Consider the following 21,015-nt stretch of genomic DNA (forward strand, 5'->3'; position numbering starts at 1 on the left):
ATATAAATTGCTTAGACTTCTTTCTTTTAAAATCAAGTGGTCTATACATTTTGTTAAATAAATGTTCTCTCAGATTCTCTTCAGTATTCCCCAGAATGCACCTATAGGGAAGCTGTGATAATACACATTTTTTAAAAATCTCAATCAACTCTTTGCAAGTCAAATGATGAACCAGTTAAACGTTCTTCCATTGGTTGGCAGCCCTTGTAACAACGGAAAGCAAGAAGACACAATTTGCTAGGAACAAATGTGAAACTCCATAGGCATGCAACTGAGCTAAGTCAAACAGCATGACAAAAAGATGGGAAAAGAGCCGGGCTTCTCATCGCATATTAAATTTCTATGCTACCCTTCATCCAAGGATCACAGGGTGGCCATGTACATTATCAAAACACAAAAATGCATAACATAGTAGCAAAAAAAATTACCCACCCAGTTTAAAAGACCATAGTTGGCTTAATTAGCCAAAGGCTACCTTTGCTGCTATTTTAGTTTAAATTTTGGATGCTGCTTTTATACTGTAACTGTTTCATTTTCTCACTTGTACTATGGCATTGGTAGATGTAGCTGTCTATTTTCACTACATAAAGTTGATCTCAGTGTTCCATGAGCTGAAGATCAAGACACACAAGCAGGGCAACTAATTAATATAATGAATTGCTTGCTTCGGATAGCTTTCTTGTAACAAAAAACATCACATCTAGACTCCCTGTGCCTGCTTTTTTTTTTGTAAGAGAGTTGCACATAATCTAAACATGCTATTAACATGCAACATGTAGTCTGGCCCTCTGACAGAATGCTGTGCTTTATTACTATTATTATTAGTTTAGTCTGGCTATGCTTGTTTCTGTTCAACAGAATTTCTTAATGGGTTTTTTATGTCTTGTTTTTCCATGTTGCTATTGCTGGGACTTAAATGTGTGTGCAGATGCTCCAGACCACTGTCAGATCAGCCAGAAAACCACCAAGAGGCACCCGCAATGGCACCCTTACCTCTTTTAAACCGTAGAGCAGCACGCAGCGAGCTCTGAGAGGCGTCATCCTCTGAATGGAAGCCCAGGAACTCCTTCTGCCAGGCAAGAGAGAAGGAACTGGAGTCACAAGTGAGGGTCACGTTCAAGGAAGAAACCACCCGGCCCTTTCCTTACAGCAGATCACCCATGTAGCCATGGTTAAACCCCTTTCTTCCAACACCGCTGCACAACTCTGGGGTGCCTCCCCATCACCACCACTGCCCATACAATTATTTGAAAATAAAGGGGGAGGATTTATTTACATTTCTAAGTCACACTTTATTCAATCAGATTCCAGGGTAGCGTACAATAGACAAAACACCTGGGCAGGGCTGTGTACAAAGTGTTAATGGCAGAGCAGCAAGACACATGTTCAAAAATACGCCCTGCAGAGTTACTTGGCATCATTCAGATTTGTTTGATGAGAAGTGTCACAGAGCTTATTCAAATGTATGGACATACAGACACCAAAACATGTGTACATCTACTGCGAATTGTGTGCAAAATGGCCAGTTTGCACTTCTCAGAGGAGCAGCAATCAAAGCTTTTTCCGTATGTGGCTGCTGTGAGTACCACAGGGCAAGTCAGTCATTTATTATTATTATTATTATTATTATTATTATTATTACTACTACCACTATTACTACTATTACTGAAAATTCTATACCGCCCTTCATCCAAGAATCCCTGAGCAGTTTACAATATGAAGACACAAAAATACACACCACAGTAACAAGCAAAAAAAATACTCCCACTTTAAAAGGTCATAAGATGGTTTAATTAGCCAAAAGCCTGGGGAAGAGGGATGTTTTTGCCTAGCGCCTAAAGGTATCTTACAAAGGTGCCAGGTGAGCCTCCCTGGAGAGAGCACTCCACAAAGCAGGGTCTCAGATGATTGATCCATTCACAAGTGACACACTGTGTATAAGAGTATCAGCCCAACACATGGGTAACTTTACTTGGAAACCCAAGTGCTATGTAACAGTTTCCCCACATCTATACAAAGTAACCTCAGACCCACATCTGAGCACATAGTGGACTCATCTTTGGATGTGCAGAGAAAGTTCCTGGGCCTGTTGTCCCTCTCTTATGAAAGGTGAGAGTCTGGGTCTCAGCAAACACAAAAACCCCAGACATAGCAAGAAATTTATCCATGTTGGGGGACTGATTCTGAAGGTCCCAAAGAAATTTAGGGAACTCTCAGGCACCGCATGCAAGGCTGGAGGTAATGGCCGCTTAGTGACAGATGGCATGCAAAACATACATCAGATTATGGATGGAGCAACTCCTGGAGAAGATCAACAGGGAAGCGTGAGAGCCATTATTCCTCTTTATTTACCTATTTTTTGTGGACTCTCACATTCTATTACATTTGCAGCTACAAAGTGGGTGGTTGCTTCAACAGCTTCTAAATTCGAATTCAAGTCCTTCTGCATCCCCCTGCAGCTGTGCTGCAAAGGGGAAGCATTACTGGTAGTAGACAGCTGCTGTAAGCTGTGGATATGCACTGCGCATGCACCAAGATATGCTTTAGTCTATATCAGAGCTGTGGAACCTGTGGTCCTCTAGAAGTCGCTGGACTCCAACTCCCATCAGCACCACCCCAGCTAGTGGATGGTCGGAGATGATGGGATCTGTTGATCCAGCAATCTCTGGAGAGTCAAAGGTTCCTCAATCCTGGGCTAGATGCTGCTATTCAGTGCTGATTTGGATATGGCATATGTGTAAACCTAGTAACACCGACCTAGCCAATGCTTCCTCCTTTCTCTCCACTGTGTGCATATAGTATAGCTATAATAGACTGTCAAAGGAAGGCCTACTATTCAGAATTTGCTCATTGCTCCAGAAAGTTTTCAGCTTGCACCAAGAGAGGTCAGCAGGATCATCTCAAAATGCACCACAGAGCATGTGTTCTACTACTGCAGTAGAGAGCAACCAGCCAGGAAATGAAAGTTCCTTATCATTCTTGTGAGTTCTTCATTTTCTAACCGTTGCTCTCTGTTCAGTGCAATGAATGGTGTGAGACAGAACTCTGGGTTCCATTCCGAAATTCTCGGTATGTTTGAGCCAACAGGTGAGACCAAACCTGTGTTCAGCTAAGGCAGGAGGGCAGGTGGGGTAACTGTTATTTTACCCCATTCTTCAGTCAAAAAGAGGGCCCCAGAGCAGCTTACAAATGTCAATGATAGCACCTGGTGTGATTTGGCCAAGAAACAGAAACTAGGATAGGACTATGCAGTTAGATGCAAACTTGCTTCTTAATTGAGAGATCAGCAGGGCAGGTGTAGTACCAGTTCATCCCTATACTTTATGTCATGGAAATGAATGGCAGCTATACATTCCTGTGGCGAAACAGCTATATGTGGGAAATGAATTACAGTGGGGGCAAAACTTTCCCTTCATCCATACAGCTCAGACTGGTCTCACTTCTGGGCTGCAGGAAGAGGGAAAACAATATATTTTAACGCCCATCACCAGAAAAATAGAAAGAGGGTTGCGATGAGGTAGAAAAGGTCTCCCAGTTCCACAGCCGTACATACTACAGTGTTGGCACTGCTACTGCAGCAATGGGGCGGGCCGGGGGGGAACGGGACCAAACACTTTGTTTTGCTTTAGTCTGCAAGTACATGCCTTGTTTTTAGTGCAAACTGCAGCAATAGGAGCAAGTGGTGGTTTCAACTTCTGGGAACTGGAGGTAGCAAACAGGGTTGGCAGGACAAGAACTGGAACTTGCAACCCTCTCCTCCGCCCCAAACCTGGTGGGCTTTCAGGTAGCCTCATTGTTCTCTCAATCTCATAGTAAAATCAGGTGGCTGAGAGTCTATCGGTTTAGGAAAGAAACAGGGCTACCAACAAAGAAGGCATCAGCGTCCACATACTTGGGGAAAACCATAGATAAAGGAAGACATAAGTTTGTGATCAAAACAACATTTTAGGTGAAGGAAAAGAAAAGAACCCAAACCACCTAACATGAACCTGTGAGCTTAAGAGGATCATTATGGCAGTTGAGCCTCTACATCAGTGTTTCCCAAACTTGGTTCTCCAGCTGTTTTTGGACTACAACTCCCATCATCCCTAGCTAGCAGACCAGGGATCATGGGAACTGTAGTTCAAAAACAGTTGGAGACCTAAGTTTGGGAAACACTGCTGTACACCTACACCCACACCCCTAAAGCAGAGATGGTGAGACTTTTTCAGCCTGAGGGCCACCGTTTAAGGAAGAAATATAATTGGTGGGCAGAACCAGAGGCAAAGTGGGCACAGCAACAACATTCCAGCCAAGCAAAAGCACTTTGGGAGCACAGCATGGCCAGTGAGGAGTGTGGTCCGGGGAGAGTTCAGAGGGCAAGCTCGAGGGCCACATTTGGCCCCTGGGTGTACGCTTCCAAGCCCTGGTCTAAGGAACCAGAATTCAGCCAGAAACGCCTTCAGGGTGTTACTCATGCACACAGCAGGTCTCCCCTCACCCCCGGCTGAGTTGTCCTTCTGCAACAACATGCTGTGTGCAGACACCAACTCATAGAGAAGGGCTCCATGCAACTAGGCTTCCCAATCATGCAGAGTCTCTGCATGCAAACAGGTACTCGCAGGTGACTTCTTCTGCTTTTAGACCTGCCCCACTCCAGCGTCAACACCAGTATACCCTACACATAACTAAGACGGACTAGAGCTTGTGCAAGTCTATCCAGGAAGTCCAGGGCTGAGAGAAGCTTGATATGCGGAATGTTCATGCGTCCGTTGATAACAAACTGAGGATGGAGAGGGAAGACAACTGACCTGCCAAAGGCCTGACAGCTTACAGCAAGTATCCTGGAGAATTTGGGGGTGGGGGAGAAAGAGGAAGGTGCCTTTCCTCTCTCGAGAACTGTGTTTTCTCCTTCTCACTATATAGCTAGAAAATACCAAGGTTTGGGTCCTGGTAATCCTCTAGTATGATACAGAAGAAAGCCTCAGCGATGGGAGGGGGGGAGCAGGGGCAGGGATCAAACCAAGGCCCCTCCACAAAGGTGTCCCCAAGGGCACCTCTTGGCTTTCTCCTATGTAAGTGAGTGGTTGCCATTAAATCCTACAGGAAGGTAGTAGGTAAGGGAGTCATTTCCTAATGGACAATCTTCTGGGACTGCATGCTAGGGGTGGGTGGGAGTAGCAACCAAAATAGGTATGTTAATGGATGTGACAGTAGGCTATGTTCCAGACACATGAAAGCTAGTGGTGTCTATACACCTATAGCTACCTCCACCCAGGCAGGCAAGATCCGCCATTAGGTACTTTAGGAAGGAATGAGGGAGGACTGATGAAAGGTGTGGCCTAGTGAGACTCTTGAAGGTCACACAGAGAAGGCTGTAGGGGGCACATCGGCCCCAAGGTTCCCTATCCTCACAATAAGGGCACCTCCAGACCTGGATGGAGCACCCACTGGCAGGTTGGCAAGCCCTCCTTCCAGACAAGAAACCCCACACATCCTAATACGAACCCCCCCCTACATGTGTCATTTATCAATATAAAACACTAGGGAGGCAACGTTTGATTAAAACTTTGGAAATGGAACTGAACAATCGCCTTAAAAAGGTCCCCTGATTAAGAAAGTGAATTGTTTTAATATTACTTAAACACAAGTGTTCATAAAAATTGCAGATGACCATCACAATAGGGCAGCAAACACAGCAAAGAGCGCTGTAGTACCTTAGACTAATCTAAGGTAGACATAAGCCTTCATGGACTAGAATCCACTTTGTCAGATGTATGAAGAATTTTTTTAAATAATTGGTAGAGACGTATGTACATTTTTTGAGAGCAGTGGTAGGGAGCATTGAAGCCGGAAGGAAACAAAATGCATAAATAACAGACAGAGAAATTATGAAAAAACCTAAGTGAGTGACCATTACAAGACAAGGTTGGCAATAATGCAAAGCTCCTGGCACTAGTAGGCGGGGGGGGGGGGCAAATGACAGTTCCTAGGATTCCTAGAATTGTTAAAAGTGGCATAAATGTGCTTTAAATGTATGGTGTGGCTGGGACCTTAAAACACACACAATCCCAATTATATTTCAGGCATCTGGTGAAGAGGATGCTAGTCCACAAAAGCATATGCCATAATAAATGTTCCAGCCTTCAAGGTGCCATGAGATTCTTCCCAGTGGGAGAAAGAAAAATGCATTTTGGAACACCTGATGCAATGTATGCTCACACATCATCTAGAAACAGAAGACATCTGCTTATTGTTACAAACGATCACTTGACCTCTTGCACGCCAGTTTCTGATATATATATATATTTTTAGCACACCTGTATCTTGCCTTCCTTCCTTCGTGGAACTCAAAGCGATGTTTGTGGGGTTCCCTGGCCATCGTCCAGTTTAGCTTCAGCAAGGTGGCTGTGTTGTCATGTACCCCCATCAGACATGTACCCTGGGGTGGATCTTAATCCATTAACCAACCAAAACTCATCCAATTAATCAGCCAACATTTATTTGAATGGGTGGACAGCTTTACTGGGGGGAAACAGCTAACTCCATAGTTCATGATGTGAAGGTCACATTGTTCACAGATCACAGAGGACACGCAGGACTGGGTTCACAAAGGCTCTGCTGTCACAGAAGGCACAGGGATATTGCACACTTAAATGCAGTGTCGAAATCTTCTTGCACGCATGCAACTGGCACTCCAAGGGCAGGCAGCCTGTCAAAACTCCTTCCCTGATGGAACAATAGGGAGATTATGCAAAGATGCTTCCATATAGGCTATCGCTCATATGCATGCTCAAGCTGAGACACACTGCATAACGCCTCCTGCTGAATGCTTGAACCCGGATTCAAGAACAGCAAGACGATGAACCACCACCCTTATATTTTGAGGAGCAATCCTAGAGTGTATTTTTCCCTCTCTATCACTGATTTGTGATTCTGAAAAAAAAAAATCAACAAATATGTCTCAAGCCAACTACTGATCTCTAGAGCAGGGGTCAGCAAGGTTTACCTCGCCTGGGCCGGTTCACTCCAGTGGAGAGCCCTTCATGGGCTGGACTGCATGCGCGCCCGCGATTTCTGGCGTCTGCATCTGTGCAGATGCGATTTACGGCGTCTGCACAGAAGCGCTTTTCAGTGCCTGCACAGATGCGATTTCCACTGTCTGTGCATGCGCAGACGCGATTTCTGGCACTGCGGAAGCGAGTCCCTGCGCCACGTTGGTTTAGTGCAGCATTCGGGGACTCACTGAGTGGGCAGCTCGGTTCGGGGGCAGCTCGTAGGCCAGTTAAACAACCCCTGTGGGCTGCTTTTGGCCCATGGGCCTTAGGTTGCCTACCCCTGCTCTAGAGTGTCTTAATCCACCCATACCACCCCTGACCTGTTGTGGGTAATTGTCCATTGCAGACACAGAAACGGGCATTGATGAAACAGAGGCAAACAAGGGCCCTGTCTAGGTGTGCCAGTATTACACTTTTGGTAAAGGTTACTGAAGGGCTTCCCAGGTGTGTGTTTTTTTAAAGAATATTTTATTTCAATACAATAGCAAGCAGGGAAAGTGTTTCCTGACAGTTCCCATGTGTCTGTTACGATGGTTATCAAGGCAGCAGTAACTGGAGCTAGCTCTTACCTGGCTGCGAGGAAGAATGCCATTCAACCTCACATGGCCATTTCTGACACTGGTCACATTATGGACTGGTATACCAAGCATCGTTAACAGCTTACTGGAACACTATTATTATTATTATTATTATTATTATTATTATTATTATTTTGCCACAACAACTCAAAGTGACTAACAACACCTTCCTTCAATACATACATCAAAACCAAAGCGGGGAAAAGATACATTAAAAACATCCCTTCCACTCCAGGTGGTCATAGATAAGTTAAAAACCGAAAGCCTGGTTAAAATGGAATGTTGTTACCTAAAGGTATCTAGTGCTGTGCCAGGCAGGTGTCCCTGGGGAGAGCATTCCACAAATGGGGAGCCACTACTGAAAAGCACCAGAGTAACTGTTATCTGCACATCAGCTTTCCACAGCCTGGTGCCCTACTGATACTGTGGACTACAGTTCCTGTCAACTCCAGCCAGTTTGGCCCACACTCAGGAGAGATGGAATTTTTCAGTACAAAATATTTGGAAGGAAAGACACCATGTTGGGGAAGGCCTGCAGTAGACACATGCACGGCTGTGACCCAAACTCTGTTCCAAGGGCAACCCAATGGAACAGGTTTGAAAAACACCTGCAGCCAGATCGTCTGTGGTGAATAAGAACTTTCCACACATGTACAGCCATCTTGTGAAAACGCAAAACACAACTGGTTCTGGCCAGGGGTCGTGCAATAGCTGTTGCATGAACCAGAGATACAAAGATGATTACATTTCAACCATGGCAAAGGGGTAGCCTGCATAAAGAAATGTAGGGGGCTCAGTTACCACTAGTGGTGTTTTCTCCTTAAAAGTACTGAGATATTAGCTATTTAACCAACTAAAGAAACAGAAAATAACTGCGCTTCCATACTCAACAAGGGAGAAATATGTGGGTACACATACCACCAGTTCTTTTATGGTTAGTATTTGGTTGGGTGTTTTCCCCCCTTGGGTGAAGGTGGAATTCTTAGTACTCATATGGTAGGGATTACCTAAACTTGCAGGAGAAGCCGGTGATTTTATGCCCAGCTGTAGACACGATGGAGGGATCTGCTCTTCTCTGCACTGCCTGTAAATTAGAGGGTGTTTTAAAAGCGACCTCAGCTGTTATTCCCAGTTCACATCTCCTTTGTCATCAGGAAGCATGCAAGTCCCCTGTACAGTGGAACCTCGGTTATCAAACGCTTCGGAAGCCAAACAATTCGGAACCCGAACGCCAACAACCCGGAACTGAATGCTTCTGTTTTTGAATGATTTTCGGAAGCTGAATGGCTTCCAAGGCACGTTTTCCATTTCTTTCCATTGACTTTGGAGCCAGCCCATTGATCCTTGGTTTTCGAACTTTTCAGAAGCCGAATGGTCTTCCGGAATGGATTAAGTTTGAAAACCAAGGTTCCACTGTACACTAAATATTGTGACCAATTCTTATTGCCATAGGCTTCCAAAGTTTCTTTTTACAGTAATTTGTCTGCCCAGGATCCCCTGCACATTGCAGAGGATTCTGGGGTGCATTCTATGGCACACTGCATTTACACAAGGTGCCTGTTGCTCTAAATCTCAGCTGGGGAATCATTTTTTTAGCCAGAGGCCTACATTCTCTTCTAGACAACCTGCCTAGTGGGCAGAACAATGAATACACATTTCCCCCTTTGTACAGTATGCTTGTTTCTTTACACTCACACTTCCCTCTCTATTCTCCACCCAGGCAAGCAAGGGTCTTGTGTTCAGGGACACATTCCAAATTTGCAAAAAAACAAGAAACACCACACTCAAGGAGGGCGCCAGGCAGAGCCAGTGGGGGTGTGCACCCTGGGGACAGTCTCAAGAGCCAGAGAGGCTTGGAGGGTCACATTTGACTCCTGAGCCTAAGGTTCCCCACCCTTATGAACCGAGTGCACACACCAAGACATGTTGACTGGAACTGTACTCCAGGATGCATCCAACACTCCCTTTGTGGCTGCATGCTTTACAAGACAATCTGTGGTTGTCGGAAACCTCTTACCAAGGAAACCTTACAATGCCATCTATGCTTTTTCTATGGATGAACCCAAACTGTGTAGCCCAACAAGTGCTGAGAACCACATATCAGTTTCCAGTGCCTATGTCAGGGGTGGCAACCTGTGGCCCTCCACAGGTTGCTGTGCTACAACTTCCATCATAACCTAGCCATTGGGCATGCTGGCTGTGGTTGACAGAAGTGCAAATGCAGCAACATCTGGAGGTTCCCCATGTTGACCAAAGACAGCAACAGCCACTAGCAAGAGATGGATTTAATCACAAGGAAAGCTGATTACCCAAGTGATTTCACCAAGCCCTCTTTCCACAGGCTGAAGTCACTCCCTGCCAAGGTGATGGCATTCCCAGTATATTCTGCCCACCCAGTCAAAATCTATCAAGGTGTCAAAACATGCATCTCTAGTCACTAGTTGTCCTTGTGTGCTTTCAGCCAAGTTTCTAGTGCTAAGGGCAGGTCAAGCAGAAGCTTTCTTACCTTGAGTAGCCCTCTTCCTTTCTCCTACAAACATTCCAAGTCTTCCTAGAAAATAGGCCATCTCACCCTAAGAAGCCCAATTTGTGCCAGATAGTTCTCAAACCTCTTAGCTTAGGGCGCTTTCAAAACTGGTCCTTTTTGCATCTTCTGGAAAACTAACTGCTAGGCACCTGCATAATTTTTAATTTACATGGGGACCAAAATCTGCCATCTAAAAATACCCATCCTGGGCTTTCCCTTGAACAACAGAAAGGAGACAATCTGCAAAGGTCTAGTCAGACGAGATGCTTACAAAACAAAGGTGGTGGGCTACTTTGGAAGGACAGAATATAAACTGAATAGATAAAGCACAGTACAATCGCATATTACATGCATTTAACTTGCACAATTTCAACCATACATGGTTGAAGATAGATAGCTGAAATTGCACAAGTTAAATCCAAGCGAGGTGGAAAGTTAAAAGCTCTTTGGAACTGGGTCCGCTGGGGGTAACCCAGTGTGAAAAAATAGCTTTTAAGACCTCTGCCTTGCTTGCGAGGCAAGGCCTGTTTGGTGTGCGAGCTATGAGAGTACTGGGGCAGGGAGGGTTATTTCTCTTTTCCCATCACCCAGTAGCCGCAAGGCGGCTCCAAGGGTTTGGGTATGTGTAATTTTTATGTATACACAGAACCCTTGCAACCGAACCCTGATGTAAGATGTGATCACAGTGTGAATACACTTCCATCTACAGTGGACACTTCATAGAGCAGATGGGGGTTCACATGACAGAATGCTTCTTCATACACCAAAAAAAAGAGAGTCCTAACATGTACAAGACATGCCAGGGAATAGGTAAGGCTTGAAACTGCCCCCATCACCGCTGCCAAATACCGAAGTTCTCTATGTTGAAATATACTTGTATTTTGTTTTAATACAGAGATTTGATCAAGCTCCCTACCACCACCCAGCAGATTTTCCAACTGAGGGCAAAGAAAAAACTTGCAGCTACCACAAATAAGTCTTCCTGCTTTCTTATGCTATTCCATAAATCATAGACTGAACAGACTCTCAGACCAAGCACTGGCAATTTGTTTGTACTGTACCTGAAATGAGGCACACCTAAACAGCTGTCCCAGGACACACAGTACATGGCTTGAGAGCAGTACATGTGAAAAGGATCTGGGAGTCTTGGTTGACCACAAACTTGACATGAGCCAACAGTGTGACGCGGCAGCTAAAAAAGCCAATGCAATTCTGGGCTGCATCAATAGGAGTATAGCATCTAGATCAAGGGAAGTAATAGTGCCACTGTATTCTGCTCTGGTCAGACCTCACCTGGAGTACTGTGTCCAGTTCTGGGCACCACAGTTCAAGACGGACACTGACAAACTGGAACGTGTCCAGAGGAGGGCAACCAAAATGGTCAAAGGCCTGGAAATGATGCCTTATGAGGAACGGCTTATGAGGAACGGAAGCCACAGAAGGGGAGAGTGCTCTTGTGGGTCCTGCTTGCGGGCTTCCCACGGGCATCTGATGAGAACAGGATTCTGGACTTGGTGGGCCATTGGGCTGCTCCAGCAGACTCTGCTTATGCTTGGTAGCCCATCTGTGTCCAGTTCTGAACTGTGTCCAGTTCTGAACTGTGTCCAGTTCTGGGCACCACAGTCCAAGAAGGACACTGACAAACTGGAACGTGTCCAGAGGAGGGCAACCAAAATGGTCAAAGGCCTGGAAACGATGCCTTATGAGGAACGGCTAAGGGAGCTGGGCATGTTTAGCCTGGAGAAGAGGAGGTTAAGGGGTGATATGATAGCCATGTTCAAATATATAAAAGGATGTCACATAAAGGAGGGAGAAAGGTTGTTTTCTGCTGCTCCAGAGAAGCAGACACGGAGCAATGGATCCAAACTACAAGAAAGAAGATTCCACCTAAACATTAGGAAGAACTTCCTGACAGTAAGAGCTGTTCGACAGTGGAATTTGCTGCCAAGGAGTGTGGTGGAGTCTCCTTCTTTGGAGGTCTTTAAGCAGAGGCTTGACAACCATATGTCAGGAGTGCTCTGATGGTGTTTCCTGCTTGGCAGGGGGTTGGACTCGATGGCCCTTGTGGTCTCTTCCAACTCTATGATTCTATGATTCTAACATAAACGAGTATGGATACACGCCTGGGAACACAGAAAAGATCACCCCATTGCAATGCCAGTGCTTTTCTTGAAGGAACCACCCCATGTGCTAGCAATATACATAAACGGCATCACTTTCACAGTTACGAAACAACAGGTAGTCATTGGCAACTTCATCCAGGCCAAAGACACTGAATTCTGGAAGCTAGGCTTTTCCCATTGGTGGCAGAGGTAGTCAGACCTATACGATGCAAATCTTCCAAAGCAGAAACTGAAATCCTTCAAGAGAAAACCAGCGTCTGAAATTTGGTTTACTACTAAGAGAAGAACAAAGCTCAAAACATAATAGTTTCTTAAATAAAGCCCAGATACCAGCTAGTCAGTCAGCCGATAACTTGTCCCTTACCTCAGTTTCACTCTCAGCCTCTACTAAATGTTTGTGTCCCATGTTGCACTGCAGCAAGATTTCAAGAGATTAACTTTTAACTCATTTGCAATCAGCTGAGATAGGTGTACAATAGTGAAAGACAAGCAGCAGCCCAGCTCAGTAATAACTGCTTCCTTTCTTGACATTCCTTTACAATCCTTTCTAGCATAATTCTCCGGGGACTCGAAAGTCACCCAAACACCCATCCTCCCCACCTTAGAAAACCCCAAGATCCATTCTCCCAACACAAGCCTTCCATCACCGTCATATTGATTCCCCTTGTTCCCTGGTGAACAGCAACAATTTACCTCTATGCAGCTTGAAACCTTCGAAGAGTGAAGTTATTTTCCCAAATTGCTGGAAGAATCTCTGTATGGTGAAGGCCATCCCTGGTTAGGCTAGTTTCTCCCATGTGTCTAATGCTACAGGAGCAGGGAGGAGACAGCAGAGCAGGTGACTAAGCGCTGTCAGCTTTCTGCTTTCAAGGACCAAGGTAGGAACAAAAGCCCCATATGTCTGATCGCACCACACCCCTGCCTAGCCAGAGACAGGGCCATTCTGCCCAAACCGCCTTAAGTTTGAAAGCACCTATTGAAGAAGCTGTGTGCAAACAACAGGGAAGCTCAAAGGCAATCCCTCCTCTGTTTCTCCCCCCAAGGAGGGCAGCATCTGTTCACCATGGCTACCTGATAAAAGTGTTGCATGCAGCAATCCAAAATGGGAGGCACAGCCTGCATAAAGGAGAAGCTGAGCCTGACAGCTGAACAAAGCTGATCCCCCACACCCCCTTATCGTCCAGGTCTGTTGACACAGAAGCACCCCTTCTGTGCTCAACAGGACTTGCTCCTGGACATGACTGCAGCCTCAAATCCCACACTGCCAGTGGGCCGTCGCAGGGTCACCATGTGCCAGCAGACGAACTTATCTCCCCTGCAAGGAGGCCCAGCTCATCCTCACAAGCCAGCTAGACTCCCACCACCAGCGCTACCCTCACGCACACACCCCCAAAGCCCATTTCCTGTGGGGGGGGGGGTGAAGAGCATCTAAGTTCAGCCCAGGAAGCACAAGCATGGGATTTAAGGCCAGCTTCCAGCCTGCAGCCCAGGAAGCAGGAGAAAGGAGAGGAGGAGGGGCGCAAACTCCAGGGATCCTGCCCTACTTTGCAGGTGAGCTCTGTGGCAGGGTTCGCATCAGCCACAACAAGCCCCCCCCCCACTACAATTAAGAAACTAAACCAACCAAGAACACGCGCTCCTGCTGAAGAAATGCATCGATGAAGGGAGTGAAAAAGCAATGCGGTCCAAGCCCAGGTCTTGCCAGAGAAGAGGACTCCTCCAGTGCGTCTGCGCCCCCCCCCCTTGAACAGCTGAGCACCATCGCGCGGGTGCACTCGGCGCGACCCCACCCCACGGGGTGCGTGGGCTTCCGCAGCGCCTCCCGCGCCCCCTGTCAAGACGGGGCCCCGGCCTCCCAGCCCCACCAGCTGCAGGGAATCTCACCGGCTCCTCTTCGCCCCCGCTGCTGCCGCCTCCGCTGCTGCTGCTGCTGTCCCCCAGCAGGCCCTGCAGGCGGCGCCAGCTCCGGCTGAGGCCCAGGAGGATCCCCAGGGTGGTGTCCGTCGCGGCCCGCTCCCCGTCCCCAGGAGCGGCCCAGACCAGCAGGCGCGGCGCCAGCAGCGAGACCCTCGCGCGGCTGCCGGCCCCTGCGCCCCGCGCGCGGCACCCGCCGGGCCGGCCGGGGAAGCGGCCCCGCGCCTGCGAGGCCCCGGACGAGCCGCCGCTGCTACCGCCGCCGCCTCCCGCCGAAGCCGCCGCCGCCGCCATCTTTAAACACTGAGAGGAGCCCAGGGGGGCCGGGCCGCCACAATAACAATCCTCCGCAGGAGCCTTCAAGCGCCGAGCGCGGGGCAGCCTGGGAGCCCGAGTCCCGCCGAGGGGGGCTGTGCAATGCGACGGGAGGGAGGGCGCGAAGGGAAGGGACCGCGCTTCCCGTCGGCCGCCGCGCCCCGGAAGTGGCCCTCTGTCGCCGCCGCGCACCATGGGAAGGGAAGTCCGCCGCTGGGACGGAGCCCCGCCGCGTGAAGCGAAGCGGGCGGAGGGGAGGGACTACGTCTCCCGTCAGGCACCGCGGCCGACACCCGAGCAAAGCTGCCCTGCGGCGTGGTGGGCGACTGAGGCGGCTGTAAATGGCTGCTCGCGCAAGGGGTGAAGAGCGGGGTGCGGGTCCGCTCGTGTGCCTGAGGGATAAAGAGTCGGGTTCAGCCCGGGCAATGAAGGTGGGAGGCCTGAAAGAGCGAATGAGGAACGAGTCCATTTCACGTTCGGGGCGAGAGGGAAGGCGCGGCGGCGGCGGCAAGACTACAGCTCCCAGCATGCAGCGCGAGGCCCGGTCTCGTTTGGAATGCACCCTGGGAGCTGTAGTCAGGGTGGGGCTGGACGGCGCGGCCCATAGAATGCTGTCACAGAGAGAAATCCCCGAAGGGACGATGAAAGAAGGGCGCCACTGCCCCAGAGAGCAGCCCTGAGGAATAGCGTCCTGCAGCAGACAGAGCATCGCCGCGACCCTTTAACGCGGTGGGGAGAAAAAAACACAGACAGTTTCCCTCCATTTGACAGTAGAGAAGCCACGTTTAGCCGACAAGTCCCCTCCCGCTCTGAACTTAAATGTTGCCGAAGTTTTGGGAGAATGAATGAATGAAGATCGCGCGCGCGCACCCTGAACGCGACGAAGTAAAGAAGCTGCAGCGTCGGGACAGACAAACCCAAACTCTGAATGCCTCTGCATGCTAGATTTGGGGCTGTGCGAGTGAGACACGGAACGCGCGCGAGTAGGTCCTGCGGGATAGAGTGAGAATTTGGAGAGGAAATGGTACAACAGCTCTCCCGCCCCGAAAAAGCAGATAAACCTGAAAAAGCAGGATCTTTATCACGTTGTTGGATATACAACAGATTTCACGAACCAGGAACAGGAATGTTTACGAAGGTGCGGAGTGGAGGCTGAGGGAGAGACACTTTCAGTCTATTCATCCCTCCCAATTCCCTCGGGGAAACGCAAGTTTTTGGCCACTTTCGTGTTCAGGCTGAATGAAACATTTACAAGTGCATTTATGTTTCAAAGGATCAGCCAACTCCCAAACCGGTCTTCCCTCATGTTGAAACGTATCGCTCTCTCTCTCTCTAAGCCAAATAAGATGCCAGAATGCACTGCACCACTTTGGCTGCAAGTCAGGCTGCTCTTTAAAAATTGCTATTTTGTTTAAAAACAAAACATGACCTACAAGTGTTTCTTTAAGGAAAGAAAACCCCAGGGCGAAAGCTTCTAGCACACCTCGCTCCCTGATATGCTATGATACCAGGCATAGGGTGCCTAAAAACACAAAACCCAAGGAAGCATTACAAAACAAAAACCAACCACCACCTGCCATCTGAAGTCATACATTTCTTTCTGACCCCCTAGAATGCTAACGCATATTCTCCATCTCCACCAGCTGTCTGCGTAAACCAGATCCAGTGGCACAATCCTAGAGGATTACTCCCAGGCAAGCTTGTATATGGGATTGCAGTCCTAGCTAGGGTTGTCTACCTAACATACATTTAAAGCACATGACCCCCCCTCCCAAAAAAAAATATCCTGAGAAATATCCTGAGAATAATCCTGTAGATTTCCCCTCACAGAGCTACCGTTCCCAGCACCCTTAATAAACTACAGTTCCTATGATACTTTGGTGGAAGGCATGTGCTTTAAATATATGATGCAGATGCAGACTAGCTAGTTTACGGTTTCAGCAGACTCATACAGAATCAGACTGCACAGTTACCAGTCCAACACACTGTCAAACTGAAAGAGGGAAGGGAGCGTTTAAGCATTTTGTTAATTTTTCTACCTGAGCGGAACGTCTCCCACAATGTTTAAGGACATGTTTGCCAAAATTTGTTTGGCTTCCTTTGTGTCATCTTTCTTTTTTCTTTTTTAACCTGGCTTTTTCCGATAGACCCAAGGTTGCTACATAACGTGCCAGTTACATTTTAATCCTCCTCTTGGAAATCACATTGTTACTCCTAAGTCTTAATAGACACATAGAATTACTCTTTGAACTTGCCCTCTGAAACACCTTATTTTATTTTTTATTTAAAATACTAATCAGTCTTCAGTTCTTTTCTAAATGGGATCAGAGCAGCTATCGGTCCATTACAATGCCGCTAAGCAAAACACTTGTTGTTGTTTAGTCGTGTCCGACTCTTCATGACCCCATGTACCAGAGCACGCCAGGCACTCCTGTCTTCCACTGCCTCCCGCAGTTTGGTCAAACTCATGCTGGTAGCTTTGAGAACACTGTCCAACCATCTCGTCCTCTGTCGTCCCCTTCTCCTTGTGTCCTCCATCTTTCCCAACATCAGGGTCTTTTCCAGGGAGTCTTCTCTTCTCATGAGGTGGCCAAAGTATTGGAGCCTCAGCTTCACGATCTGTCCTTCCAGTGAGCACGCAGGGCTGATTTCCTTAAGAATGGAGAGGTTTGATCTTCTTGCAGTCCATGGGGCTCTCAAGAGTCTCCTCCAGTACCATAATTCAAAAGCATCAATTATTCGGTGATCAGCCTTCTTTATGGTCCAGCTCTCACTTCCATACACCACTAAAGCAAAACACTACAAATAATAAACAGATGCAACAATTTGGAAGTAAGAGTGAATAAGATTGGTAAGGATTTGCTGAACTAACAAACTGAACTGGAATACAAAAAAGGGAGGTACGAGGAGGTCCGGGGAAATAAGTGTAAGGAAGATATGCTATGGAAAATTAATGTGTTTTTAACTGTTTTTATTTTGTATGTTTCTTTTTATTTTTCATTTCTTTGTTATACCTTAATAAGGGTTTTTTTTAATTCTTTTTGCTGTATTTTGTATCTTTTTGTATTTTTATTCTTTGTTTTTGTGTAATTCTTGTATTCTTTGAAATTTTAATAAATATCATTAAAAAAAAAAAAAGAGTGCATAAGATTGCAGCCCTAGAGATAAAATCCCACAAATCTTTTCCCACCAGGGGGATGAAAGGCATTCCTTTAAAATACTGATATTCTGCTTTTTCATCTCAAGGCAACTCCTTGATGGGAGTTGCAGTCCTAAACCTCTGAAGGAAACTACATTAGTTGCCCCAGCTTAGTAAACATCTCGACTACCCTTTAGCATGAGACTTTGTGGGAGCTGTACACACTAAAAACAGCAGACAGTAAAAACACTATAAATTGTTGAGGAGGCTCTCTCAATTAACTGGAGAAGTTCACACAGGAGAAGGCAATTTGTAACACTGTATACTGCTTCTCGACCATCATGGTTCTCAAAGTAGTTTGCAAGAAGGAAAATGAAATATAGTAACTACTGAAACAATATAAAGCTTTGATAGGCATGAAACCAGCAAGCAAAGCAAGTAAAAAGAAAACAAAGCCCTAAAGGTGTCTGGAAATGGTGCAATGAAATAAATGTATGTAATTGCCTACCAAAGGATGGCTTGGGTATACTAACATGGCATCAAGGAGGGGAATGTCAGAGATTAATGGTGTTCTTGAACTGTGACATTCACCTGGATATAGCCTACTGGGTGACAGTAAGAGTGACATCCATTGCCCCGCCCACTCTTGCATCTGGCCACATCCTCCACTGGCATGTGGCCCCCAGAAGGTTACCCATGAGGCAATGTGGCCCTTGGGCTGGGGGGGGGGGAATCCCAGCACTGTGTGAGTCAGAGGACAGAGAGGAAAGACAGAGATTGTGGTATAAGTCACCTTATACAATCTAATCTAAATATTTACAAAATGTATTTCCTTGGAAGTCAATGCCACTGAGTTCAATGGGAGCCATTCTGATTGTGTAAAGCCATTCTTCAGATTTGTTCTCCTTCCCCTTTCTTGTTGTTAAAAGACACCTTATTGTAAACTGTTCAAAGAGCTTTATTGTAGAACAGTACATAAATGTAGTAAATGAAGAAAAATAAGTGCGGATCTCTAAAAGAGAGGTATCGGGGCTTATTATGTGTATGCAAACCACCATCAAACCAATAACATACCGTATGTGGGAGGGGGCAGACTAGCTGTGGTCACTCTTCTGTGAGGGAAGACCACTCTGCACATGCCCACGGACACTTTGAAATCACTTCACTCCACATGTTTTGAGGAAGACACCTGGATTAAGAAGAAAGTTCAGGGCTGAGCTCAGATATAGGCCCCTATCTGCACTGTACAGCGAAGTGGTATCAGACCACTTTTAAGTGGTTGTGGCTTCCCCCAAATATTCCTGGGAGACTGTAAAGGCTGATGAGAGTTGTTAGGAGACCCCTGTCCCCCCAGAGCTACACTTAGCATAATTCCCTTGGAAGAGGAATTAACTGTTAAACTACTCTGAGCATTGTAGCTCTGTGAGGAGTTGATCAACAACAACAACAACAACAGGGGTCTAGTAACAACTTTCAGCACCCTTAACAATCTACAGTTCTCAGGATTCTTTGCGGAGGGAGCCACGACTGTTTACAGTTTGATACTGTTTTAAATGTGTGGTGTCGACGAGGCCAAATATTGGGCCCGAGTGTGGGAGAAGAACCATGTTTAGGACCTGGTAGGTGTTGCACCCTGCAGAGCTGGAGAGTTCACAGGAGTTCGGATTTTGCAGAAGAACCCAGGAAGAAGTCTAAATGACCAGAGCAATCTGCTCTAGTGCTTTATTAAAGAGAAAGGAAAAGGCTTGCAGCAACAGCAATCTGCCAGCTGCACTCCACTTATAAACAGCACCTGTGGGATGGACTCCACAGCAAGGAGATGACTCTTTTGATGATGGACTGTTAGCATCCGTACGAAGATACTCCCGTTCTTTGTCCAATAGAACAGCATATATTTCACATGGGAAAACAGGTGGCCGATACCTCAAACATTACCAATGTTTCTCTTTTCTGGGCTCTGCGCCCAACCTCCCAGGCCCACAGATAAGGGTACCATCCCAACAGGCCAATTAGTGGATATCAAAGCAAGTTGTGTATGAGCTCAGTGCTACAGCCACTACCAATTAAGGATGGGGTCATTTTTGACTATCAACATGGCAGAAGCAGAGCTTCCGGAACAGTTCACCTTTGGGTGAACACAGTAGGCCTCAGTGCATAGGAGCCAACTCCGAGGGGCCAAAGTCCCTTTGCCCCTCCCCTAAAATATTTGAGAGGGCCACCCCCACCACAAAGTTGATGGGCATTGCTATTCAAATGGTGTCCATGCGCAGTGCCATGTGATGGATTATGCGGGGTAGTGCTTTCTCTCTCCCCCCCCAATAATTTATTCAAGTTTACACCCTTGCCTCAGCTTAGAAAGGAGATCCTATATCAATTGCTCAGTGACAAGGGCACGTGATTTCCATACAGAAGATGCCAAGCTCGATTGCAGGTATTTCCAGAAGGAAGGAATTCATAGGAAAGACTTCAGAGGAGATCTTGAAGTCAGGATGCTGGGCTTGATGGATACGGTAAATAGCCTGACTGGAGCCAAGGCACCTTCCTATGTTCCTGTAGCAGGGATTGGACTACAGCCCCCATCATGCCTGACCATTGGCCACAATGGGTGGGGCTGATGAGAGTTGGAGTCCAGCAACATGTGGAGGTTTGCAGCTATCCCCTATCCCTGGCTCTGAATTGTAGACCATTGAGGAGATGCCTCTTTCATCTTTGGGCAGGGCTGTGCCTTCAGAAAGGCAGGAATCCCACAGGTAGCAAAACCTGCTGCACCTGTTGGATTTCTTTCTCTTTTGTTGGAAAATGATTTTTATTTGATTTTACAAATTCATTCACACTCAAAATCACAAATAATAAAAATTACACAAGATTCTTTCTAATCTTTAGACTTCCCTCCTGCCCTGTCGTGGGGACATTCCCAGGGGAACTGAAGGAGGCAGTGGTGCGCCCGCTCTTAAAGAAAACATCATTAGATCCCTTAGATCTGACCAATTACTGCCTGGTTTCGAATCTTCCGTTCCTGGGTAAGGTGATTGAGAGAGCGGTTGCTGAACAGCTTGGTGGGTTTCTGGATGAAACATCGGCTCTGGATCCATTCCAGTCCGGCTTCTGCACTGGTCATGGGACCGAGACGGCTCTGGTTGCCCTAACAGATGATCTTCATAGACAGCTGGATTGAGGCGGGTCGGGGCTGCTGATTCTTCTAGATCTGTCAGCAGCTTTCAACATGGTCGATCACGAACTCCTGGACCACCGCCTTGCCGACGTGGGGATCCAGGGCACAGTTCTTCAATGGCTGCGCTCGTTTCTCTCTGGTTGGGGACAGAGGGTGGCGCTTGGGGGGGAATTGTTATCGCGCCACTCCTTGGTGTGTGGGGTGCCTCAG

At 47.1% G+C, this 21,015-nt stretch overlaps 1 protein-coding gene and 1 long non-coding RNA gene across 2 annotated transcripts in view; one reads left to right on the top strand and one right to left on the bottom strand.

The window, feature by feature from the left end:
- The window catches only part of KMT2B (lysine methyltransferase 2B), a 62,900-nt gene extending 47,054 nt beyond the window's left edge, over positions 1-15,846 (bottom strand). Inside the window, 3 exon segments of the mRNA XM_081018559.1 lie at positions 994-1,069; positions 14,150-14,524; positions 14,526-15,846. Coding sequence (XP_080874685.1) covers positions 994-1,069; positions 14,150-14,524; positions 14,526-15,203 — 1,129 coding nt within the window. The 5' untranslated portion in view covers positions 15,204-15,846.
- LOC308484617 lies at positions 8,709-11,166 on the top strand. The gene is made up of 2 exons (XR_013990045.1): positions 8,709-10,952; positions 11,038-11,166. It is a non-coding gene; the product is annotated as an uncharacterized lncRNA (long non-coding RNA).
- Positions 15,847-21,015: the final 5,169 nt, after the last annotated feature.

This window comes from Podarcis pityusensis, assembly GCF_964106645.2.
Source record: "Podarcis pityusensis genome assembly, chromosome: 8".
NCBI lineage: Eukaryota > Metazoa > Chordata > Lepidosauria > Squamata > Lacertidae > Podarcis > Podarcis pityusensis.